The 27234-nt window shown below is 43.1% G+C and overlaps 1 protein-coding gene across 3 annotated transcripts in view; it reads right to left on the reverse strand.

Annotated features, from left to right (window-relative positions):
* Positions 1-3278: 3278 nt before the first annotated feature.
* dennd3a (DENN/MADD domain containing 3a) overlaps positions 3279-27234 on the reverse strand; it is a 201493-nt gene continuing 177537 nt past the window's right edge. For all 3 annotated transcript variants that reach the window (XM_070895716.1, XM_070895700.1, XM_070895709.1), the window contains 5 exons: positions 13135-13295; positions 12793-12935; positions 12175-12293; positions 8598-8735; positions 3279-5463 (listed from right to left, as the gene is read on the reverse strand). In XM_070895716.1, the coding sequence (XP_070751817.1) occupies positions 5269-5463; positions 8598-8735; positions 12175-12293; positions 12793-12935; positions 13135-13295 (756 nt within the window). In that variant the 3' untranslated portion in view covers positions 3279-5268. The remainder of the gene's footprint in view (positions 5464-8597; positions 8736-12174; positions 12294-12792; positions 12936-13134; positions 13296-27234) is intronic.

A 27234-nucleotide genomic window follows, 5' to 3' on the forward strand; every position in this document is an offset into this window, starting at 1 on the left:
CTTGGCCAACTGCAGACTCAACACCTTACCATGGCCAGGCAAAGCAGATATGACATCTACTTACTAAACAATCCTAAGCTGACCTTTCGGCACTGTGCTGCAATTAATCCGGCCTGTTTTCTTACTGAGCCACCCCAAGATGAGGAAGAACCCAGTCATGATTGTTTATCTTTAATTCAAGAGGCCACATCAGTCAGGGAAGATTTAGTTGATGTACCAATGGAAGATCCAGACTGTATTATGTATGTTGACGGAAGTTCTTCTATTAATCCAGAAGGTACACGAATCTCAGGATACGCCATAGTAAACCAGGAGAATCAGGTCTTGGAATCTGCCGCTTTTGAAACCACCTATTCTGTCCAACAAGCTGAACTATTCGCCCTCACCCGAGCCTGTATCTTGGCCAAAGATCTCAAAGTCAATATCTATACCGACTCTAGGTATGCCTTTGGGGTGGCCCATGATTTCGGACAATTATGGAAAAATAGGGGATTCCTAACCTCACAGGGGAATGAGATATCCCATAAGCAACTAGTATCTGATTTGTTGCAAGCCCTCATGCTCCCCAAGCACATTGCCGTTGTTAAATGTACCACCCACACCACAGGAAAATCCCCGGTTGATATAGGGAACCACTGTGCTGACAAAGAGGCTAAACAGGCCTCTCGTGACCAACAGATGGTAGTGCCCAAAATGATGAGTCAGACTAAAAATCCTGCGAAGGATAAGTTAGCCTCGGAAAAACCAATGCCAACCATCCAAGATATTATAAAAGCACAGGAGGACGCTCCTGAAAAAGATAAACTGTTGTGGAAATATTATGCATGTACTTATGACAATGTTTCTAAACTCTGGACCACTCCCGTGGAACAGACTTGCATGTCTGATGAGTTGGCTCTATGGGTTATTGAATTTATGCATTTTGCTACTCATTGTGGAGCAAGGACCACGAGTGATACAGTTTTGGCTACTTAGTGGCACTCGAGACTCCAGGCGCTCGCCCAGAACATCAGTAGTTGTTGCCTGGTTTGCCAGCAACACAATCCAGGGGAGTCCCCTGTGATTGGGGTAAAACGCCCCTACCCAAAGGTCCCTTTGGGACATTTCAGTTGGACTACATTGAGTTGCAAAAAGTTCAGTGTTACAAATATGTGTTAGTAATAGTAGATGTGTTTAGCAGATGAATTGAAGCCTACCCTACCCTGGACAATAAGGCTCAAACTGTTGTTAAGGTGTTAATGAGGGAAATTGTTCCTAGATATGGTATCTCAGCTCGACTGATGACCACCTATGTTCTTTCTCTGACTCAGGCTCTGCGACTAGCTCACAACCAGGTTCAAGATGCTCACCTCGACCTCCCAGTTTTACCCGAATTGTCCCTCGTGGCACCAGGGAAGTATGGATTCGGAAGGGATTAGAGCCACAATGGGAGGGGCCTTTTCAGGTGTTACTCACTACCCCCACTGCAGCCAAGGTTGAGGGGAAAAGTGCCTGGGTTCACCTGCACCACTGCAAGCTCACCACCCTCTAACAACTATTTTACTGGTTATTCTAACTCCTGTTTCTGTTCCAGACTTCCTCTTCTCCATAGCTGAACAAGGCCGTTGGTATCCTAATTGGAACCTGGACCAGTTTGAACTTTTACCCGTAGTGATAGACAGCCAGCTACACCGACGGTGACCTAAGAGAGACGGGAAAACTGAACTCTTTTAATCAGCAAAATAATTGGACTATTTATCTGAATCCTGAGCCATAAGATGAAACTGTGTCTGTATGCCACAGTCTGTATAATAGTGTTGCTATGACAGTTTCGGCGCATGGGAGGGGAAACAGAGACGAGAGCTCCATGTAAACACCTTTTTGTACATGTCTTATGTTTATGCGCAAAATGGGAACTTTTCTAGATGTTGGGTGTGTTCACATTCCCTATACATTCCAAAGGGGGAATTCCTTTGCGCCCCATTCCACTAACCCTAACTGAGACTGTCAGATGGATTCAGAGCCAAACTATCACGAGAGGAGGGGGGCCAATACAAATACGAGAGAGGAAAGGCGGGTCAAAAGAGGGATCACAGAGATCAGGAGGAGTATCATACCGTTACCACATGAACGACCATGGGGAGGTCACCAAGTGGGAGAGTGCTGGAGATCCCATTAGTCAGACGTTCTAGGGATGGTACCAACCAACCTACAACCGTGAAAAGGAACCCCCATTCATAGCCCTGACCAATACCTCAGGGATTGGGAGGCCAACCGGGGACATATGTCTAACCCGAAATGACACCAGTAACAAGGGACATATCATAGGGTACAGCAAATGCCCAAACAGTCACAACATCACCACAGGTGCACGAGTCACCATCCTCTCTCACCTTCCGAATAAAACAGGTGGAGGTTTGTGGGCCCAGTCCTGGGACCCGGAAGATGGACAGGGTCCTGTTATCTGGGATATGTGGTGCCATTTGTGCAGCAAGTACGTACCCTAGCAGAAGCACATGCCTCCAGCCGATACAAGCGAGCCATCACCCCCGCCGACAAGTTCTTTGGGGTCATGATGTTCCCAATCAGGATAGGACGTCTCATGGATGAAGTACAGAACCTCGAGACGATATTGGAACAGATAGCTAACAATACTGCTGAAGCTCTGGAGGGCATCACAGCTGAAATGGTAGCAATAAGGACCGTAGCATTACAAAACCGAATGGCCCTCGATTACCTGTTAGCTGAGAAAGGGGGAACGTGTGCCCTGATAGGATCTGAATGTTGCACTTACATTCCTGATAGTTCAGAAAACATAACCAATCTCGCTGATCACATAAGAAGGGAGGTGAAGAAGTTATCCACACTAGCAGAAGGATCTAGCTGGTTTGATTGGCTATCAGATGGATCTTGGAGAACCTATCTAATTGTTGGTTGCCTTAACCTTTGTTGTAAAGTAATGATGGCAAGGTTAGCAAACCCTCTTGTGGTCAAGGGCTCCTGAGTTATGATCCAACGAACTAAAGAACTACTCGACACTAACAACAATATGATTCAGGAAATAGAGTGTGAACGGATGAATGCGATACTCCTAGAATGATCTTAAGTGTTATCATGGAATGATAAAAGGGGGGAATGTGAATGTTTAAAAATGTATAGAGTCACTGAAGTTGAGAACGTGGGAATGGTATAGGGACAGTATAAGCTAACAAAGAATTCATGGAGGAATAGCCATGACATCTCAGACTCGAGACTGCGAAATGTTATAACACTAACACATATTGAAACAAAATCCACAGCTTGCAGAAAAACCTCAAGGTCTTATTAAATCATGTTATTAACCTGAAACATTAACAGAAGGTTATGAGTGGACAAAGGGAAAGAGGGATCAAAAGGGATAGGCTAAACTAGGATGTCACTCTAGCCCTATCTTGTTATCTTTTGCCGAAAATGTATAACCGTCGTCCCTTTACAATGTAACATCACTTTGTCCGCAGGAAGTGAGTGCGTTCTATCAGAGTTGCATTCCTTCTGTCTGATAAGGTCCCCGATCGGGATTTGCTTTTTAAATAAAAACTTGCTTTATTTAAAGCACAAACGGTATTCATTTCAGTAATTTTGCTGAACCAGATTGAGGGAAAAGAATCCACATTTACAAGTATACACCTTGTATATAACTACTGCAGTACCTGCCCATCTATGACATGGTGACAACTAAGGTGGCCATCATGGCAGATAATGGTGAATCTGACAGAATCTTAACTGTTCGCTCCAATAATTGGGGGATACTTAACAGTTCGTGGGGATCAGATGGCATTCACAAAACTCTCAAGATTCACTTTCATAGAATAGGTTCATGATGAACCCTTATGGTGTTGCATCTTCAAATACACTTAATCGCCACTGTATTATAATAAGTTTACTGATTTGGGGTGGGGGGAGGCAGCATTGTAGTTTTCTATGGAAGGCTGAGGTAGATGGGCCGTTCTTATCTATATGATGCAAAATTAATTTATTACTCTGCAATTAACAGCATATATATAGTAAACCTATACAATGTATGCAAGACAGTGAATTGTGTTATTTAGCTACATTACAGATTATTTAAATAAGAACTGGTAACTGATCAAGAACTTTAAAATGTACACAATTACATAAATAGATGTAGGTTATTTAAACATATGCTATTGGTCAGTTCAAATGGCAGTGATGTCAAATCACAGGCTTTAGACAATCTCCCCTCACTGCTTAAGGTTCAAAGTTCCACAATCTGCACGGAGATGTATTTTGCAGCTTTCAAATTATTTTAAAAAGATATTTGGGTATGATATTTCCGAGACACAGGGATTGACCTAATGTACCACATAGTCTTTTCCAATCCTATATGGTCCTTTATATAGCACCACAGACCTTTCTTAAAAGACCACATGACAGATCAATCACAATATATTGATCATATCCATTTAATATTTAAGACTAAGTTTGCTTCTTTGTAAAGCTCTTAAATTGTAATTAACTTCATTTTAAACATTTCCGTAAGTTATTCCCCACCCCATTTTAAAAGATGGTTGCAGAATGACCCCAAATGCAATGCAATCTTCCGACAGCTCTGCGATGGTGTTTTTCCATTCAGCAACTTCTTTCGATTAAAGGAAAAAGTAATGCGATTGAGCAACAATTTAAACTATAGACAGAATACAGAAATGTTGCAATCATATTTGACAAGCTAGTTACTAATTTGTTGGTTAATCTGATAGGTGAAAAAGTAGGCAATAGTCACATGCAATTTGATGAATAAATCAAGTGTCAAAATAGCAAATAAGTTATGGTCAATTGCACAATGGAAACATTTTTCAAGGCTGCCCAGGACATTCCACTATAGCACAAGTTTAAATATATTTTTTTATCTACTATTTAATTTCAACGGGTATTTGTACTGTTTATATGGAATCAAAGCAAAAAAATACTATCAAATGTTTCACCTCTCTGGAGCCAAGACTATGCATGGAGTGGTTCCTGATCACTCCATATAAAGAGGAATGTTTAACAACAAATATTTTCAAAAATGTAGCAGATAAAGCAAAACAAACAGGTGTTGATATTATAAGCAATAAGTAATTCTTATAACAGTTTTTAAAAAAGGAGTTTGAGACACGCTTCGAGAAACAAACATTATTTAACAGCTGCACAAAAGTACAGGACATTGCATGCTATCTTATGCACCCCTTTGATGAAAAAAAGTTCGGCTCCATAGCATCATTGGGGTAAAATGAACACAAAGAAAATTAATTATTCTACTTTCCAAATGGCAACTTTCCCATCTTCTCTGCCAGCTCCACTAAGAACATATCTGTCCTCAGCACAGCACAATGCTCGAACCATGTCTACATGAGCCACCAGTTCCTTTTCCACTCTGTATTTGTCTGTGTCTAGCACATAGATTTTCCCTCTGACTTTGTCTGATCCTTTGCCTCCAATCCAGATCTGAAAGAATTTGAAAAAAAATATTGGCATTAGCCACAGACACTCGTTTGAATACAACTAACACATTAAATATATATCTGTTCCAAAAGAAAATCAACAATGCCTAAACTCCATACTTTTTTGAATTTTATGCCGTTCAAAATATTATCTGTCATTGTTGATGATGTCACCATGCTGAAAAGCATGATTAAATACCTCATCCTACAACAACTGAGAAAAGAAATCTACTCCCACGCAAGTCAAGGAAATCAAATACAATTAAACACATTTCTTTCCAAACTATGATGGAAAAAAACCATTGTAATAATGCTGCTGGACTGGAATAAACATGTGGTATCCAACAGATGTGGAAATAAAAATATCATCTGTTGGATACCACATGTTAAAACAATGTTGGAAGGCACTTTTTAGCTGGTAAAAGACCAATCAGAAAACCTCTGGTTCGGCATGGAGACAATTGTAACCTTACCAACACAACGACAACTTACACATACATGTTTGAGGAACGCAGAGTTCTCAGAGTTGTCGGGCTGGAGGAGATGAAAAAGATAGGGAGGGGCAAGGCCATGAAGGGATTTGAAAACAAGGATGAGAATTTTAAAAATCGAGGTGTTGCCAGACCAGGAGCCAATGAAGGTCCAGTGAGTACAAGGGTGATGGGTAAATGGACCTGATGTGAGTTAGGATACGGACAGCAGGATTTTGGATGAGCTCAAGTTTATTGACAGGAAAGTGGTACAAGAGCGACATAGAGGGAGAGACACTTTTTCATGATGATTGCAGATGGAGCTGGCACGTTGTGATGTAGGTTTTGCATCCCCAAGATCCTAATGTATCTTCTGGGGTCAGTTCTACTTAGATATTCAGAACATAAATTGACCAGTATGAGCTGTCTTGCAAATTTAGGGCAGGATACCTTGTGATGCAACAGCTATTTAAAGGTTTAATGTTTATTTAAAGACAGCTGTTTAAGGAAAGGCTCCTTTTTTGTGGTCGCTGAGAATTTCTGCAGCAGATGAGCTGAGGCAAGGGGAGAGACAGAATATGTTATGGAAGTGGAAGCAGGCATCCCGTTGCAGAGGATGCAGTGCAGCTTCACCGGAATGATACCGGGGTTAAAGGTTAAATTACGAGGTCAGGTTGAATAAACTTGGCTTGTATTTTCTGGAGTTTAGAAGTTTGAGGGGTGATCTAATTGACATGTTTTGATAGGGTAAATAAAGAGAAATTATATCCTCTGATGGGGAAAGCCAGAACAAGGGAGTATAATCTTAAAATTAGAGACAGGCCATTCATGAGTGAAATCAGGAAGCATTTCTTCACAAAGAAGGATGATAGAAATCTGAAACACTCTTCCCCAAAAGGCTGTGGATGCTGGTTCAATTGAAACTTACAAGACTGAGATAGATAGATTTTTGTTCAGTAAGGGTATTAAGGGATATGGTTGAAAGGCGAGTAAATGACGTTGAAGTACAGATCAGCCATAATCTAACTGAATGGCTCGAGGGGCTGAGTGGCCTACTCCTTCCTGTTCCTATGATCATTGTAATGGAAAGGATACAAGGTCAAAAGCTCAGCTTGGGATTGAATGGGATGCTGAGATAGTTCAACCTGACACTGTAGCTATGGTGAGGTATGTAATCAATGGAGTTTGTGACGTGGATCGAAGACAATGGCTTTGGTCTTCCAAATATTTAGCTGAAGAAAGCTACAGCTCATTCTGGACTGGCTGTCGGACAAGTAATCGGACAGCACAGAGGCAGTGGAGGGGTGAAGTGAAGTGGTAGAGAGGTAGAGCTGATGTCCTCAGCATACATGTGGAAACTGACCCCATGTGTTTGAATGATGTCACCAAGGGGCAGCATAGATGAGGAAGAGGAGAGGGCTGAGGGTATATCTTTGGGGGACTCTAGAGATAACTGTGCAGGAAGAGGAAGAGAAGCCATTGCTGGAAATGCTCTGGTGATGACTGGATAGGTAAGAATAGAACAAAACAAGATCTATTCCACTGAACTGGACAACCGAGGAGACACATTGGAGGAGGATGGTTTCAGAAGCTGCAGAAGTCACGGAGGTAAAAAGCACAGAGGATATTATTTGTGTTGTTCAGTAAGGCTGATTCTTTGCTGTGGCTGCATTAGAAACCTGATTGGAGAGATTCAAACAGTGAGAAGTGGGAAATATGGGTTCTAATTTGGAAAGCAACACTACGTTCAAGAACTTTGGAAGAAAAGGGAGATTGGAGATGGGGTGGTAATTTGCACGGAGTGAGAGATTGAGTTTGGATTTTTTGAGAAGGGAAATAATTATGTTTTTTTGATTGCAGGGGGACAGTACCTAAACAAAGGGAATCATTTACAATGTCAGCTAGCATGGGGGCCAGGAAGGGAAGATGGGTGATCAGTAGTTTATAGAGAATGGGGTCAAGGAAGCAGGTGATGGGTCTCAAGACAAAATGAACTCAGGGATGACATATGAGGAGAGAAACTAGAGGAACACAGGTATAGTGTACTATAGCATGTACTCTGTATGCAATAATTTTCTGAAAGAATGCACAAAAAAATTACAATTAACAAATTACAATGGCAGAACCTAGCAAGTATTCCTTCTATCATCTACTTAAGCATATCTATTAAAAATTAAATTAAATTGAAAAATCTGAAACACATCTAGACATATTACAACCAATATTTACTAAAAGTACAAACTTGTGGAAAACAAACCTGTTACTACTAGTTTTACAATATTACTTCTTAAATTGTTTATGCAAAGGTCAAGTGTGTTTGATAATTATTTTCATCACAATGAGACTGTAAATAAACAATAAAACCATAATTAGTGGATTATAAGTACCAACTCCATAACTGCAGTTCTTACTAATACTGGTCAGGTGTCTGAGTATCGAGGAACCTCAGTCAAACTACCACATGCCAGTTTTGGTTAGTAACAACTGAGGAAAGAAGTTGGGACATTTATGTTTGACAATGGAGGCTCCGAGTACGATTCAACAGGGTAGTCTTGAGGAACATGGGCTGAAATAGCTTGGACTCTCTGTGTTACTAAGAAATAATATTGCCATGCACTATACATTTTCCAATCATTAAATAAACTTAAAATTGGAGTTAATATATTACCTGTTTTTTGACAAATATCATGCAACTTATACTGTTGCAGTCCTGAAGCTGAATCTTTTGCCAGGGTTGCGATAGATTCTTCATATCCCAAATACAAACTTCTCCTTTATCAGCACATGCTGTCACAAGTTGATTTTTCTAATGAGAGAATACACGAACAAAATATTAAAGGAGAAAATACTTAGGACAGTCATTACTGGCTGATGCAGCTTAAAAATATCAGGTTAGCCTTATAAGCCACGAGTTCAAGGTAACAGCTTCTGTCACCACTAACACAGTAATCTACCAAAAGTTTAAAACATAGAAACATAGAAAATAGGTGCATGAGTAGGCCATTCGGCCCATCGAGCCTGCACCACCATTCAATAAGATCATGGCTGATCATTCACCTCGGTACCCCTCTCCTGCTTTCTCTCCATACCCTTTGATCCCTTTAGCCGTAAAGGCCATATCTAACTCCCTCTTGAATATATCCAATGAACTGGCATCAACAACTCTCTGCGGCAGGGAATTCCACGGGTTAACAACTCTCTGAATGAAGAAGTTTCTCCTCATCTCAGTCCTAAATGGCCTACCCTGTATCCTAAGACTGTGTCCCCTGGTTCTGGACTTCCCCAACATCAGGAACATTCTTGTCCCGTCCCGTCAGAATCTTATACGTTTCTATGAGATCCCCTCTCATCCTTCTAAACGCCAGTGTATAAAGTCCCAGTTGATCCAGTCTTTCCTCATGTCAGTCCAGCCATCCCAGGAATCAGTCTGGTGAACCTTTGCTGCACTCCCTCAATAGCAAGAACATCCTTCCTCAGATTAGGAGACCAAAACTGAACACAATATTCCAGGTGAGGCCTCACCAAGGCCCTGTACAATTGCAGTAAGACCTCCCTGCTCCTATACTCAAATCCCCTAGCTATGAAGGCCAACATGCCATTTGCCTTCTTCACCTGCTGCACCTGCATGCCAATTGCATGCTGTACCTGCATGCCATAAACATGTGACACATGTATGTACATGCACAAGTGTCACCTTCCCGTGAGCTGACTGGCCCATGGAATTATGTAATTTCCGTGTGATTTGATCGGATGCTGCAAACATGTCCATTTTCTAAAATTAAATGCTTACAACATTGCCAAGTTTACAGAAGGTCTAAAGTCATTACTATTAGCCAGGCTTCTTTTCCCAATCTGCCAGGCTTGTCCTGACATTGATCATTTTATTACTTTTTTTTGGAATTTTATTGAACATTGCATGTTTTATTTAACTTGAATATGCAATTCTAATGATTTATTGATAGTGCCTTTCATAGAAAAATATTCCAAGGCACTTTGCAGAGGTGTCATTAAAAAAATGGATGCCAGGCTGTAGGAGGCGATAGTAGGAACAATGATCGAGGGATTGGTCAATGATGTGGGTTTTAAGGAGGACAGGGAGATAAGTGGCAGATGGGTTTATGAAGGGTATTCCAGAATGTGGGGCCTAGATGGCTGAAGGCATTGCTTCCAATGGTGGGGCGAAGGGAAGGGTGGATGTACAAGAGGTCAGAATCAGAGGAACGGAGAGTTCAGGGAAGGGATTGTAAGTTTGGATGAGGTTAGAGGAAGAGGTGAGGCCATGAAGGGATTTAAACATGAGGATGACTATTTTAAATTGGAGGTATTGGGGGACTGGGAGACGATGCAAGTCAGCAAGGAAAGGGATGATGGGTGAGCAGCAAGTGGTGCAGGATAAAACATGGACAGCAGAGTTTTGGATGAGCTGAAGTTTACATAAGGTGGAGAATAGGAAGCCGGCCAGGTGAGCGTTGCAATAATTGAGACTAGAGGTGACAGAGGCACGCATGAGGGTTTCAGCAGCAGATGGGCTGAAGTGGGGATGGAGATGGGCAATGTTTCGAAGGCAGAAGTAGGGGGTCTTTGTTATTGAAGAATACGAGGTCAGAAGTTCAGCTTCGAGTCAAATGAGACACCAAGGCTGAAAATAATCTTTTTCAGTGCGAGTCACTGGGTGGAGGGGGGAGGGGAATGGAATCAGTAGCAAGGCTACACAGCTTGTGACGGAAGCTGAACAATGGCTTCGAACTTCCCAAAGTTCATCTAAGACAATCAGTCTGACAACATAGGAATTAGAGGGGTTGAGAGATGATGCAGAGGTAGAGCTGTGTATCATCAGCATACATGTAGAAACTGACCACAGTTTTAGGGATAATGTCACCAAGGGACGGCATGTAGATGAAGAGGGCATAACAGTGTAGAGGCGGAAAAACAAGCTATTGCTGGAGATGCTCTGGCTAAGATCGAATTGCTAAGATGGAACCAAGTAAGGGCAATCCCACTGAGATGGGCAACACAGAAAAGGCGTTGAAGGAGGATGGTGTGGTCAGCCGCATTAAAAACTGCAGACATGTCAAGGAGGATGGAGAGGGATACTGCACATGGTTGAAGTCACTGAGAATGTTACTTGGTACTTTGATTGGGGCCATTTTAGTGTTTTGGCAGGGATAGAAACGCGATTGAAGAAATTCAAGCAGGGTGTTTAGCAACAACAACAACTTGCATTTACATAGCGCCTTTAGTGTAGTAAAACGTCCTAAGGTGCTTAGTTCAGGAAGATGGGCATGAAAGGGAACATTACCAGGATTTGTCTTTGCTCTCCAGAATGAGAGTAGCGGGTAATTTTGGTAGAGGAGAGGCCCAATAGTGGTTGCTGTGATCCAGCCATATCTATTGATGGACTTCTAAACCAGTTGTACACCAGATACATTCAAGTCTCCATTCCTTGGACTTAACAGAGCTCTTTGAGGAAATAACAGATGGTATTGGAAAAGGAGACTTTAGTGGATGCTGCAGGCATGAATTTTGGAAAAAAATATTTGATGTTGCATAGGAGGCTTGTTGATAAAGTTAAAGTACATAGTATTAAAGGGAAGGTGACAGTATAGATAGGAAGTTGGTTAAAGATAGAAAACAGAGCACAGAGCTTGTTGGTTTATAACCTTTCCAGGTTCTTAAAAATTCTTATATACCTGTCAAAAATAAAGTTGTAGAGCGAGCAATTAAAAGATGCGATGTACTGAGTTGTGGGAGGAAAAATATTCCTTGCCAACAAAACCATCAGTGAATGAGGTGGAATGAAGAAAAATGGTAAATTACACTAGGCACATTTTTCTGCAATCTTTAACATTAGCCTCCACATTAATGAGAACTACCACCATTCCAGTGGAGAAAGTCATCTAGAACACCCATGTACAGAAGCATGAAATATTTCTATCCACAATGGCACACCCACTGAATTTGCAGGTTACTCTACTGAAAGGATAATGTGTTAAATAAGTTCACAAATGGGCTGGCCTGATCCTCAAATTATTTTCACCCAAGGATGAGAATTCTGTTCATATAACAGTTCCAAACTGTAAGGAAAACTATAGTTACTGTATAGCTTATGTATTTCTAAAAGGAAATTAATGATCTTGTTTCCATATCAGAAGATGGAGATTTTAGTTTATGAAAAATCAAACAAAGAACAAGAATCAATCACAATTAGCTAATTAGAAATAAATTATTTTACTGTTTTAACCTACCTCAGGAAAGGCAAGAAAACAGCTAAAAGAGACATGGCTTCCTTTTGGGTTTTCCAGAAACATCACCCTACGGAACAGCTGCCCATTTTTTTTCACTTCCAACAGTGCATCTCCTACACCTAATAGAGTCAGGGCAGACGTGCTGTTATTATTTCCACAAACATTTAAGTGCAATCATATAAAGCATAGTTTGTAAGGAAACATCCTTCATATCAATTTTTAAATGAATATTTAAATAAAATGCAACATGCAACTGTTAATTATAACAAAAATAGAAAATGCTGGAAATACTCAGATCAGGCAGCATCTGTGGAGAAAGAAACAGAGTTAACATGTCACGGAAGGTCATCGACTTGAAACCTTAACTCTGTTTCTGTCTCCACAGATGCAGCCTGGCTGCTGAGTATTTCCAGCATTTTCTGTTTTATTTCAGATTTCTAGCATCCGCTGTATTTTGCCTTTGTGTTAAATAAAACACATTGCTGCAACACCCATAAAATGCATCAGATTTGTAACTAGGCACTAGGACTTTTTATGCAATTTAAATACACATACTATCGATACCCTCAATTTGTCCTTGATGCAAATCGCCGGAAAAGTTTTATCTTTAATACTCACAGCACCAGAGCATACAATTGTGGAGTTTAATGGCAGTTAGTTTGTGGCAGTTGGGCAACTGAAAATTAGTCTTTATCTCTAAAGTGTTCACATCCCAGGAAATGACTCTTCCATCTAGACTGCATGAATACACCAGCTTTTGACTAGAAATACAAGAGAATTCTCAGTTTAACATAACCTCAATTGTTTAATACAAACTGATCAACAAATGCTTACTAAAGTACAATCACATCCAATATTAATTCATTCCTTATTGTTAGCTTATCTTTAAATAATGAAATTTTCAAAAGCTATAAATTAAACTTCCAGGCAGTAGGAACATACTTGTTCAAGGTACTATACCTGAACTTTGAGCCCCGGTCCTCCAAGACCATGTCAGTGACATCAGTGCAGTGTTCAGTCAGTTGTTTGTTGCAGGACATGCTGCGAGTATTTATTATGTAAATAGAGGAATCTTGTGAACCAATCCAAACTTGGCTGAACTCCACTCCCAGCATACAGTTCTGAAAATAAATGATTAATATAAGCAGCCAATTTCAATGTAGAATACAACAGTTTCAAGTACAAGAAATATTGCATTGCAGCATGATTCATTCGTGCATCGTTAAAGCGTAAAGCAAGTCTAAGAGAGTACATTTTGTTCAAAGTATTCACATTTTATACTGTAATTTTTGAACTTATGAAAGTTAGACTAGCCAGATAGAGTCTCCCTCCCTGCGATGTTACCAATCCTGTACACACCAGAAGAGTTTCATTCAATCGGTCCACAACCGTAGACCCATTTGATAGCCAAAGATAGCCAAAGAAGACCCATCCAACCCTCAGAAACTAGATACTTTGCAGATCTCATCAATATAAAATGTGAAAGTATTTTGTACAACAAAAAAAAGTCCCACAGGTATTCTGCATTAAGCATAGTTTTATTGGGCTCAAAATTGGCCAGGGGTTGCCCAGTTTTTTTTGGAGCAACTTGATTTTTCTGGAGCATCTTAAAAATCCACATTTTGCACATTCAATTTGCGCCAGTGTAAGTGAGTTAGGATTTTTCTTAGTTTCGTTTTTTTTTCCAAAAGGGGACATTACCAGCCACCTACACCCGTTTTGGTATTTAAGCTACTTTGGCCAGCTAATAGTTACTCCAAACTAACTTAGGCCAGCGTATGTGGCCACTTGGGGTCGCTTATGAAAACCCTTGCGGAGTTAAGAAATCAGTGCAGGTAGGTACATCGGAGGCCAGCAGAACTTAATGACTTGACTAAAGAATGTGAAGAAGATCAAACAGCTATACAAGACAACATATGACAAACTTTCGCAAAGTCAATTTACTATACAACAAAAGCATTCATGGAAGCTTAAACTACAAAAATAAAAGAAGTAAAAGATAGTTGAATTAAATTGTCCTAATCTCACAACTAATTTAAACAACTATTTGTTTGCAATGATTATACTGGGCCAAAATTGAGCCCATATTATCTAAATAAAGTCTACTTCAATAAATAAGATATTCTCTCAGTGTTCCTCAGTCACTTATGTTTTCTTCTTTCACAATAGCACCAGGTAAATAGGCTTGACAAATGGTCACCGCTATTCACAAGAGACAAAACATATTTACAGAAATTTTTCAAAATATCCAAATAAAAAATAACAAGTCCTACCCTATCTTCATCTTCAGCCCGGGAAGGCAGCGGGCCAGCCTGTGCGGGAGGCCACTCGAGCTGTGTTAGGGGTGGGACGCACCAGCAGCCGGTATGATGATGATCATTATCATCATCATCCCACTTTCAAACTGATTTGACGGACTCAAATGGATATATTCCAAATCATTGTGCTTATGGTCTTTACCAACAGCAAAAAAAAATACAATTGGCAAAGTCCATCTTTTCCGAATCGAGCTTGCTCTTTCCCCGAACGGCACGATCTCGATGTCCGGTCCGAATGAGGCATTTTCTCCTGCACCAATAACATTTCTCCTGTTTCTGTTTCTCAGGCTAGGCATACCTTTAACTAGCATCAATTATGCCGAATTTCCACGCTGCAGCATGCACACGCACATCTTCAGCCCGGGAAGGCAGCGGGCCGGCCTGTGCGGTAGGCCACTCAGCCTGGGATAGGGGTGGGACGCACCAGCAGCATGTGATGATGTTTGGGTCCCACGCTGCAGCACGAACGCAGAGGCTGGGGGCAGGAGCTATTGCACATGCGCGCACTCTCCAACGCGCATGTGCAGACGTCCCGGCACTGTTTTCAGCGCAGGATGCTGGCTCTGCCCCCGACCCGACTGGCCACACTGTGCGAGACCTGGGAGAGGCCAGACAGCGTCCAAAGTAGGGCCCGATTTTTTTGGAGCACTTTTCCACACAGAAAGTCGGTGCATCTCCGGTGAGTGCGCCAAAAAAAGGGGTGGGCTAATTTTGAGCCCATTAAAACAATTAAATGGAGTCACCTGATACTGGATCAAAAAGTGCATTATCAAATGCAGCTTAAACGGCAATACGAGCACTCAACTCTATTCTATTGCCTCCTCACTCGCAATATTGTTGACTAGGGGATTCTGGATTTTTTAAAAGTTCATTCGGGATATGGGCGTCATTGGTAAGGCCAGCATTTATTGCCCATCTCTAAATGCTTTTCAAAAGGTGCTGGTGAGCCACTTCTCAAACCACTGTAGTCCTTGTGGTGAAGGTATTTCCACAGTGCTATTAGGGAAGGAGTTCCAGAATTTTGATCCAGCGACGAAGAAGGAATGGTGATATACTTCCAAGTCAGCATGGTGTGTAACTTGGAGGGGAACTTGCAAGTGATTGTGCTCCCATGCGCCTGCTGCCCTTGTCCTTCTAGGTGGTAGAGGTTGCGGGTTTGGGAGGTGCTGCCGAAGAAGCCGTAGCAAGTTTCTGCAGTACATCGTATAGATGGTACACATTGCACCCACTGTGCACCAGTGGTTGAGGGAGTGAATATTGAAGGTGGTGGATGGGGTGCCAATCAAGCGGGCTGCTTTGTCCTGAATGGTGTCAAACTTCTTGAATGTTATTCCTCTAAAGATTCCCCCTGCCCTCACATCTTTCTCCAGTTTCTCTCTGATCTCCCCTCATGACTTTTCCGAGCTCATCCTGTCCATGAAACCCACTTCTTGCTCCCTTGACCATATTCTCACCAAACTGCTGACCACCCAACTTCCTTTTCTGGCTCTAGTGAGCTGAAATTGTTAACTGTTCTTTTTCTTCAGGTATTGTCCCCTCTCTCCCTCAAATCTGCCTTCATCACCTCGCTCCTCAAAAAACCAACCCTTACCCCTCCATTCTTGCAAACTACTGCCCCATCTCCAACCTCCCTTTCCTCTCAAGTCCTTGAACGTGTTGTCGTCTCCCAAATTCGTGCCCATCTTTCCTGCAATTCCATGTTTGAATCCCTCCAATACGGTTTCCGCGCCTGACACAGTACCGAAATGGCTCTCATCAAAGTCACAAATGATATCACCACTCTATCCTTCTTTAATGCCTCGCCACCATCGTCTAGCTGGGTGGGATTGCACTCATCTGGTTCCATTCTTATCTATCTAATCATAGCCAGAGCATCGAGACCTGGGTGTCATGGTACATCAGTCATTGAAAGTTGGCATACAGATACAAGCAGGCAGTGAAGAAGGCAAATGGCATGCTGGCCTTCATAGCGAGAGGATTTGAGTAAAGCAGGGAGGACTTACTGCAGTTGTACAGGGCCTTGGTGAGGCCACACCTTGAATATTGTGTACAGCTTTGGTCTCCTAATCTGAGGAAGGACATTCTTGCTATTGAGGGAGTGCAGCGAAGGTTCACCAGACTGATTTCTGGGATAGCAGGACTGACATATGAAGAAAGAGTGGATCGACTAGGCTAATATTTATGATATCTTCACAGAGCACAGCACACACAGCTTCCTACATGGCAGGTAGCTCTCTCAGAAGCCTCCGGAATCTGCCTGGTTCTGTTTATTATTAACCCTGCAGTTGCAGTACACAATACGTCCACATCCAGTGTGGAGCTACAAACATTACAAGCTTACAGGCATTACAATATTCACTGGAATTTAGAAGAATGAGAGGGGATCTCATAGAAACATATAAAATTCTGATGGGATTGGACAGGTTAAATGTAGGAAGAATGTTCCCGATGTTAGGGAAGTCCAGAACCAAGGGTCACAGTCTAAGGATAAGGGGTAAGCCATTTAGGACCGAGATGAGGAAAAACTTCTTCACTCAGAGTTGTGAACCTGTGGAATTCTCTACCATAGAAAGTTATTGAGGCCAGTTCGTTAGATATATTTAAAAGGGAGTTAGATGTGGCGCTAACAGCTAAAAGGATCAAGGGTTATGGAGAGAAAGCAGGAATGGGGTACTGAAGTTGCATGATCAGCCATGATCATTTTGAATGGTGGTGCAGGCTCGAATGGCTGAATGGCCTACTCCTGCACCTATTTTCTATGTTTCGATCACCTGCAACGGCTTCTCTTCCTTCCCCTGCATTGTTACCTCTGGTGTCCCCCAAGCACCTATCCTTGGCCCTCTCCTATTTCTCATCTACATTTTGCCCCTTTACATCATCCAAAAGTACAGCATCACTTTCCACATGTACGCTGATGACACCCAGCTCTACCTCACTACCACTTCTTTCAACCCCTCCACAGTCTCTAAATTGTCAGACTGCTTGTCCGACATCCGGTTCTGGATGAGCAGAAATTTTCTCCAATTGAATATTGGGAAGACTGAAGCCATTGTTTTCGGTCCCCGCCACAAACTCCATTCCCTCGCCACTGACTCCATCCCTCTCCCCAATTTTTGTCTGAGGCTAATGCAGACGGTTCGCAACCTTGGTGTCATATTTGACTGAAATGAACTTTCGACCACATATCCGCAGCATAACTAAGACCGCCTATTTCCACCTCCGTAACATTGCCCATCTCGATCCTTGCCTCAGCTTATCTGCTGCTGAAGCCCTCATCCATGCCTTTGTTACCTCTAGACTTGATTATTCCAATGCACTCCTGGCTAGCCTCCCACATTCCACCAAATGTAAACGAGAGATGATTCAAAACTCAGCTGCCCATGACCTAACTCACACCAAGTCCTGCTCACCCATCACCCCAGTGTTCACTGCCCTGCATTGGCTCCCAGTTCAGCAACGCCTCGATTTCAAAATTCTCATACTTGTTTTCAAATCCCTCCATGGTCTCTCTATCTCTCTAATCGCCTCCAGCCCCCACCACCCCAAAGATGTCGGTGCTCTTCTAATTCTGCCCTTTCGAGCATCCTTGACTATAATCGCTCAAGCTTTTGGTTACCTGCCCTGATTTCTCCTTATATAGCTCAGTGGCAAACTATTTATCTCCCAATGCTCCTGTGAAATGCCTTGGGAGGTTTCACCATGTTAAAAGCACCATATAAATACAAGTTGTTGTTGTTACTGCGCTCATCCAGACAAGTAGAGAGTATTCCATCACACTCTTGAAAGAGAGAAAGGTACAGCAATAATCATGGGCGACTTTAATCTTCATATTGATTGCACAAATCAAATTGGCCAAGGTAGCCTTGAGGAAGAGTCCATAGAGTGCATCCAAAATGGTTTCCTTGAACAGTACGTTGCGGAACCAACCAGGGAGCAGGCTATCTTGGATCTGGTACTGTGTAATGAGGCATGTTTAATAAATGATCTCATAGTAAAGGATCCTCTAGGAAAGAGTGACCATAGCATGGTTGAATTTCAAATTCAGTTGCAGGGTGAGAAAGTTGGATCTCAAACCAGTGTCCTGATCTTAAATAAAGGCAATTACAAAGGTATGAAGACAGAGTTGGCTAAAATGGACTGGGAAAATAGAGTAAAGTGCAAGACGGTTGATAAAGAGTGGAAGACATTTAAGGAGATATTTCATAATTCTCAACAAAAATATATTCTAGTGAGCAAGAAAGTCTTTAAGAGAAGGGAGAACCATCCGTGGTTAACTAAGGAAGTTAAGGATGATATCAAATTGAAAAAAAATGGCATACAAAGTTGCCAAGATTAGTGGGAGGCCAGAGGATTTGGAAATATTTAAAAATCAGCAAAGATGACTAAAAAAATTAGAAAGAGAGGGAAGATAGAGTACGAGAATAAACTAGCAAGAAATATAAAAATGGATACCAAGAGCTTCTATAGGTATAGAAAAAGGAAGAGAGTAGCTAAAGTAAACACTGGTCCCTTAGAGGATGAGACTGGGAAATTAATAATAGGGAACAGGGAAATGGCAGTGACTTTGAACAAATATTTTGAATCAGTCTTCACGGTAGAAGACACTAAAACATCCCAATAATAGATAATCAAGGGTCGATAGGGAGGGAGCATCTTAAAACAATCATTTCACTATCACTAAAGAAAAAGTACTCCGTAAAATAATGGGACTAAAGGTGGACAAGTCCCTTGGACCGGATGGCTTGCATCCTAGGTTTTAAAAGAAATGGCTGCAGAGATAGTGGATGCATTGGTAATCTACTAAAATTCCCTGGATTCTGGAGAGGACCCAGCGGATTGGAGGCAGACAGAAAACAGGATACTATAGACCAGTTAGCCTAACATCTGTCATTGGGAAAATATTAGAATCCATTATTAAGGAAGCAGTAGCTGGACATTTGGAAAAGCATAATACAGTCAAGCAGAGTCAGCATGGTTTAATGCAAGGGAAATCATGTTTGACAAATTTTCTGGAGTTCTTTTAGGATGTAACGAGCAGGGTGAATAAGGGGAAACCAGTGGATCTGGTGTATTTGGATTTCCAAAAGGCGCCACATAAAAGGTTACTGCACAAGATAAGAGCTCACAGGGTTGGGGGTAATATGAGGGTAGCATGGATAGCAGATTGGCTAACTAACAGAAAACAGAAAGTGGGGATAAATGGGTCATTTTCTGGTTGGCAAACGGTAACTAGAGGGGTGCCACAGGGATCGGTGTTGGGGCCTCAACTATTTACAATCCATATTAATGACTTGGATGAAGGGACCGAATGTAATGTAGCCAAGTTTCTGATGATACAAAGATGGGTGGGAAACATAAGAAAAGCAAATTGTGAAGAGGACACAAAAAAATCTGCAAAGGGATATAGACAGGCTAAGTGAGTGGGCAAACATTTGATAGATGGAGTATAATGTGGGGAAGTGTGAGGTTATCCATTTTGGCAGGAAAAATAAAAAAGCAAATTATAATTTAAATGGAGAGAAACTACAAAACGCTGCAGTACAGAGGGACCTGGGGATCCTTGTGCATGAAACAGAAAAGGTTAGTATGCAGGTACAGCGTGTAATGAGGAAGGCAAATGGAATGTTGGCCTTTATTGCAAGGAGGTTGGAGTATAAAAGCAGGGATGTCCAGCTACAACTGTACAGGGCGTTGGTGAGGCACACCCTAGAGTACTGCGTACAGTTTTGGTCTCCTTATTTAAGGAAGGATATACTTGCATTGGAGACAGTTCGGAGAAGGTTCACTAGGTTGATTCCTGAGGTGAAGGGGTTGACTTATGAAGAAAGGTTGAGCAGGTTGGGCCTATACTCATTGGAGTTTAGAAGAATGAGAGGTGATCTTATTAAAACATAGAAGATACTGAGGGGGCTCGACAAGGTAGAGGCAGAGAGGATGTTTCAACTCGTGGGGGAATCCAGAACTAGGGGGCATATTTTAAGAATAAGGGGTCGCCCATTTAGAACTGAGATTTGGAGGAATTTCTTCTCAGAGAGTCATGAACCTGTGGAATTCTCTGCCTCAGAGAGTTGTGGATGCTGGCTCATTGAATATATTTAAGGCGGAGATAGACAGATTTTTGAGCAATAAGGGAGTCAAGAGTTGTGGGGAGCGGGCAGAGAAGTGGAGCTGAGCCCAAGATCAGATCAGCCATGATCTTATTAAATAGTGGAGCAGGCTCGAAGAGTCAAATGGCCTACTCCTGCTCCAAATTCTTATGTTCTTGACTTGCGCCTTGTAGATGGTGAAATGGCTTTGGGGAGTCAGGAGGTGAGACACTCGCTGCAGAATACCCAGCTTCTAACCTGCTCTTGTTGCCACTATGTGGCTGGTTCAGTTAAGTTTCTGGTCAATAGTGGCCCCCAGGATGTTGATCGTGGGGGATTCAGCAATGGTAATGCCGTTGAATATCAAGGGGAGGTGGTTGGCCTCTCGCTTGTTGGAGATGGTCATTGTCTGGCCCTTGTATGGCGCGAATGTTGCTTGCCACCTATCAGCCCAAGCCTGAATGTCGCCCAGGTCTTCCTGCATGTGAGCATGGACCAGCTTAATTTTCTGAGGATTTGTGAATGGAACTAAACACTGTGCAATCATCAGCGAACATCCCCATTTCTGCAAAAGCAAAATACTGTGGATGCTGGAATCGGAGATAAAAATCAGAAAATGCAGGAAATTTCAGCAGGTCAGGCAGGGAGAAACAGAGCTAATGTTTCAGGTCGATGACCCTTTGTCAGAACTTCTGACATTATGATGGAGGGAAGGTCATTGATGAAGAAGCTGAAGATGGTTGGACACTGCCCTGAGTAACGCCTGTAGCAGCGACCTGGGGCTAGGAGGATTGACCTCCGACAGCCACAACCATCTTTCTTTGTGTTCGGTATGACTCCAGCCATTGTAGAGTTTTCCCCCGATTCCCACTGATTTCAGTTTTACTAGGGCTCCTTGATGCCACACTCGGTCAAATGCTGATGTCAAGGGCAGTCACTCTCACCTCACCGTTGGAATTCAGCTCTTTTATCCATGTTTGGACCAAGGCTGTAATGAGGTCTGGAGCCGACTGGTTCTGGCGGAACCCAAATGAGCATTGGTGAGCAGATTATTGGTGTGTAAGTGCCGATTGATAGCACTGTTGACGACTTCTTCCATCACTTTGCTGATAATTGAGAGTAGACTGATGGGGCGGTAATTGGCTGGATTGGATTTGTCCTGCTTTCTGTGGACAGGACATACCTGGGCAGTTTTCCACATTGTCGGATAGATGCCAGTGTTGTAGTTGTACTGGAACAGCTTTGCTAGAGGCGTGGCTAGTTCTGGAGCACAAGTCTTCAGCACGGCAGCTAGGATGTTGTCGGGGCTCATAGCTTTTACTGTATCCAGTGCGCTCAGTCGTTTTTTGATATCAGGTGGTGTGAACCGAATTGGCTGCAGATTGGCTTCTGTGATGGTGGGGACCTCAGGAGGAGGCCGATATGGACATCCACTTGGCACTTCTGGCTGAAGATGGTGGAAAATGCTTCAGTCTTGCCTTTTACACTTACATGCAGCGCTCAGACATCATTGAGGATGGGGATATTCATGGAGCCTCCTCCTGACGTTAGTTAATTGTCCAGCACCATTCACGACTGGATGTGGCAGAACTGCAGAGCTTTGATCTGATCTGTTGATTGCAGGACCGTTTAGCTCTGTTCATAGCATGCGGCTTCCGCTGTTTAGCATGGATGTAGTCCTGTGTTGCAGCTTCCCCAGGTTGGTACCTTATTTTTAGGTACACCTGATGCTGCTCCCGGCATGCTCTTCTGCACTTCTCATTGAACCAGGGTTGGGCTCCTGGCTTGACGGTAATGGTAGAGTGAGGGATAGGCCGGACTATGAGGCTACAGATTGTGGTGGAATACAATTCTGCTGCTGCTGATAGCCCACAGCACCTCATGGATGCCCAGTTTTGTACTGCTAGATCGGTTCTGAATCTATCCCATTTAGCATGATGGTAGTGCCACACAACACGATGCAGGGTGTCTTCAGTGTGACTTCGTCTGCATAAGGACTGTGCGGTGGTCTCTGCAACCAATGCTGTCTTGGATAGATGCATCTGCGACAGGTAGATTGGTGAGGACGAGGTCACGTAGGTTTTTCCCTTGTGTTGGTTCTCTCACTACCTGCTGCAGGCCCAGTCAGGCAGCTATGTCTTTCAGGACTCAGCCAGCTCGGTCACGAGTGGTACTACTGAGCCATTCTTGATAATGGACATTTAAGTCCCCCATATAGAGTACATTCTGTGCCCATGCTACCCTCAGTGCTTCTTCCAAATATTTCTATGATTCTAAGTGGTTTTCAACATGGGGGAGTACTGATTCATCAGCTGAGGGAGGACGGTAGGTAGCAATCAGCAGGAGGTTTCCTTGCCCATGCATGACCTGAAGCCATGAGACTTCATGGGGTCCAGAGTCAATGTTGAGGATTCCTAGGGCCACTCCCTCCCTCCAGAGCTTAGGGCCGAGGCAGCAGAAGGCATGGCCATCAATGGTTGAGCGATTATGATTAGGGAGGCTCAAGAGGGCAGAATTAGAGGACTGCGGATATCTCGGGGAGTTGTGGGGCTGAAGAAAATTACAGAGAATTGGAGGGGCGAGGCCATGGAGGGATTTGAAAACAAGGATGAGAATTTTGAAATCGAGGCGTTGCTTAACTGAGAACCAATGTAGGTCAACGAGCACAGGGGTGATGGGTGAGCAGGAGTTGGTGCGAGTTAGGACACCAAGTTAGGGATAACCTGTAGTTTACCTCGGGTGGGTCTGCCTTGCTGGTGGACAGGACATACCCAGGGATGGTGATGGAGGAGTCTGGGACATTGGCTGAAAGGTATGATTCTGTAAGCATGGCTAGGTCAGGCTTATGCTTGACTAGTCTATGGGACAGATCTCCCAATTTTGGCACAAGTCCCCAGATGTTAGTGAGTAAGACTTTGGTAAACCCAGCCCAGTCAACCCTGCATTGACGTGTCCGAAGCCAGTGCCGAGGTCGACGGCAGATAGTCCGTCCGGTTTTATTCTTATTATTGTTTCTTGTCACGGTTTGTTAAAACTGAGTGACTTGCGAGGCCATTTCAGAGTGGAGCTAAGTCCATGATCAGATCAGCCATGATCGTATTAAATGACGGAGCAGGCTCGAGGGGCCAAATGGCCTACACCTGCTCCTGTTTCTTGTGTTCTGACGGGCCCAGCAGCTCAGAATCCATCCCGATTTAAATAGCATTTGTTAGGACCATCAAAATTAGTTTTTACCTATTTCCAGAGACAAATTCCCAGATTTTTCTGGTGATTTAAAAAAAATGGATTTCCTCCCAAATTTAAGGAATAGCTCCTTGAAAATTTTCAGTTTTCTTACCAAAAATCAGGTCCGGAGATGCACGCATATTACATCACTCTTAGCAATCACAGTGCATGCTGTATCTGCTGTGCTGACAACATAGATGCAATGCTCACACATCTCCAGACCTGATTTTCAGCAAGGAAAGAAACAAAGGCTGTGCAATTTAGATTTTTTTTGATGTGGATCTGAATCTTCTTTATATACTGCTTTGAGGACAATATTCTTTATATAGCAGCAAACATCAGGCTTTCATTCCTAGTTAAGTGTCAGCTGTGGCTCAGTAGTAGCACTCAGGTTTTTGAGTTAGAACATCATGAATTCAAGCTCCTGAGATTTGAGTACATAATCTATGAGGACACTTCATTGAAGCACTGCATTGTCAGAGCTGCTGTCTTTTGGATGAGAGGTTATATCAATGAAACAGAAGTCGCGGCGGTGCATAAAACTGGCAGCAGATGCAATACCACCCGTTTTGCATCCCCAACCAAATCGGATTTTTTTTTATTCGTTCCGGGATGTGGACATTGCTGGCAAGGCCAGCATTTATTGCCCATCGCTAATTGCCTTCGAGAAGGTGAGCCACAACTTGAACCGATGCAGTCCTTCTGGTGAAGGTACTCCCACAGTGCTGTAAGGGAGGGCGTTTTACGATTTTGCCCAGTGACGATACAGAAACAGATTATATTTCCAAGTCAGAATGTGAATGTTTAAAAATGTATAGAGACATTGAAGTTGAGAACGTGGGAATTGTATAGGGACAGTATAAGCTAACAAAGAATTCATGGAGGAATAGCCATGACATCTCAGACTCGAGACTGCGAAATGTTACAACACTAACACATATTGAAACAAAACCCACAGCTTGCAGAAAAACCTCAAGGTCTTATTAAATCATGTTATTAACCTGAAACATTAACAGAAGGTCTTTGTTTAAAATCAGACCATACTTAGGTCGGCTTATGAGTGGACAAAGGGATCAAAAGGGATAGGCTGAACTAGGATGTCACTCTAGCCCTATCTTGTTATCTTTTGCCGAAAATGTATAACCGTCGTCCCTTTACAATGTAACGTCACTTTGTCCGTAGGAAGTGGGTGCGTTCTATCAGAGTTGCATTCCTTCTGTCCGATAAGGTCCCCGATCGGGATTTGCTTTTTAAATAAAAGCTTGCTTTGTTTAAAGCACAAACGGTATTCGTTTCAGTTATTTTGCTGAACCAGATTGAGGTAAAAGAATCCAGAAATCAACAAGGATAGCGTGTAAATTGGAGGGGACTTGCAGGTGATGGTGTTCCCATGCGTCTGCTGCCCTTGTCCTTCTAGGTGTTAGAGGTTGTGGGTTTGGGAAGTGCTGCCGAAGAAGCCGTGGTGAATTGCTGAAATGCATCTTGTAGATGGTATACATTGCAGCCATGGTGTGCCGGTGATGGAGGGAGTGAATGTTAAAGGTGGTGGATGGGGTGCCAATCAAGCGGGCTGCTTTGTCCTGGATGGTGTCGAGCTTCTTGAGTGTTGCTGGAGCTGCACTTATCCAGGCAAGTGGAGGATATTCCATCACACTCCTGACTTGTGCCTTGTAAATGGTGTAAAGGCTTTGGGGAGTCAGGAGGCAAGACACTCGCCGCAGAATACCGAGACTCTGACCTGCTCTTGTGGTCACAGTATTTATGTGGCTGGTCCAGTTAAATTTCTGGTTGATGATGGGGGATTCGGCGATGGTAATGCCATTGTATAGCAAGGGGAGGTGGTTAGACACTCACTCATTGGAGATGGTCATTGCCTGGCACTTATCAGTCCAAGCCTGAATGTTGTCCAGATCTTGCTGCACGCGGGCATGGACTGCTTCATTTTCTGTGGAGTTGTGAATGGAACTGAACACTGTAATCATCAGTGAACATCCCCACTTCTGACCTCATGATGGAGGGAAGGTCATTGATGAAGCAGCTGAAGCTGGTTCATCCTAGGACACTGCCCTGAGGAATTCCTGCAGCGATGTCCTGGTACTAGGATGATTGACCTCCAACAACCACAACCATCTTCCTTTGTTTCCTCCCCCCTCTCCTCCCTCTTTCCCACCCCCCACCCCCGATTTCCATTGACTTCTTACTAGGGTTTCTTGATGTCACACTCGGTCAAATGCTGCCTGATGTCAAGGGCAGTGACTCTCACCTCACCTTGGAATTCAGCTCTTTTGTCCATGTTTGGACCAAGGCTGTCATGAAGTCTGGAGCCGAGTGGTTCTGGTGGAACCCAAACTGAGCATCGGTGAGCAGGTTATTGGTGAGCAAATGCCGCTTGATAGCACTGTCAACGACACCTTCCATCATTTTGCTGATGATTCAGAGTAGACTGATATGGATGTAATTGGCTGGATTGGATTTGTCCTGCCTTTTGTGGACAGAACATACCTGGGCAGTTTTTGGGTAGATGCCAGTGTTGTAGCTGTATTGGAACTGCTTGGCTTGAGGCGAGGCTAGTTCTGGAGCACAAGTCTTTAACTCGACAGCTGGGATGTTGTCAGGGCCCACAGCTTTTGTTGTATCCAGTGCACTCAGCTGTTTCTTGATATCACATGGAGTGAATCGAATTGGCTGAAGACTGGTTTCTGTGACAGTGTGGACCTCAGGAGGACGACGATATGGATCATCCCGTCGGCACTTCTGACTGAAGATGGTTGCGAACGCTTCAGCCTGGTCTTTTGCACTTGCATGTTGGGCTCTGCCAATATTGAGGATGGGCATATTCATGGAGCCTCCTCTTCCAGTTAGTTGTTTAATTGCCCACCACCATTCACGACTGGGTGTGTCAGGACTGCAGAGGTTTGATCTGATTCGTTGATGATGGGATTGCTTAGCTCTGTTAATAGCAGGCTGCTTCTGCTGTTTAGCATGCATGTAGACCTGTGTTGCAGCTTCCCCAGGTTGGTACCTCATTTTTAGATATGCCTGGTGCTGCTCCTGGCATGCTCTTCTGCACTCCTCATTGAACCAGGGTTGGTCCACTGGCTTGATGGTAATGCTAAAGTGAGGGATATGTTGGGCCATGAGGTTACAGATTGTGCGGAATGCAATTCTGCTGGGATTTGAACTCTCGTCTCTGGATTATAAGTCCAGGCGTCTGGATTACTAGTCCCGTAACTTAACCATTATGCTACCCGTTCCCACATAGTGCATCCCCACACAATATTCCAAATGTTGCCTCACAGCAAGCTTCTTTTAACTTGTAATCAAATCCTTCAAGCTGTATCCCAGTAACTGACTAAACACAAGGCCTATAGTACAACAGGGGCATTAAAGTGTATCCTTCCAATAATCTCAACATGCCTTTCACACCACCG

Source organism: Pristiophorus japonicus, chromosome 1 (genome assembly GCF_044704955.1).
Source record: "Pristiophorus japonicus isolate sPriJap1 chromosome 1, sPriJap1.hap1, whole genome shotgun sequence".
Taxonomy (NCBI): Eukaryota; Metazoa; Chordata; class Chondrichthyes; family Pristiophoridae; genus Pristiophorus; species Pristiophorus japonicus.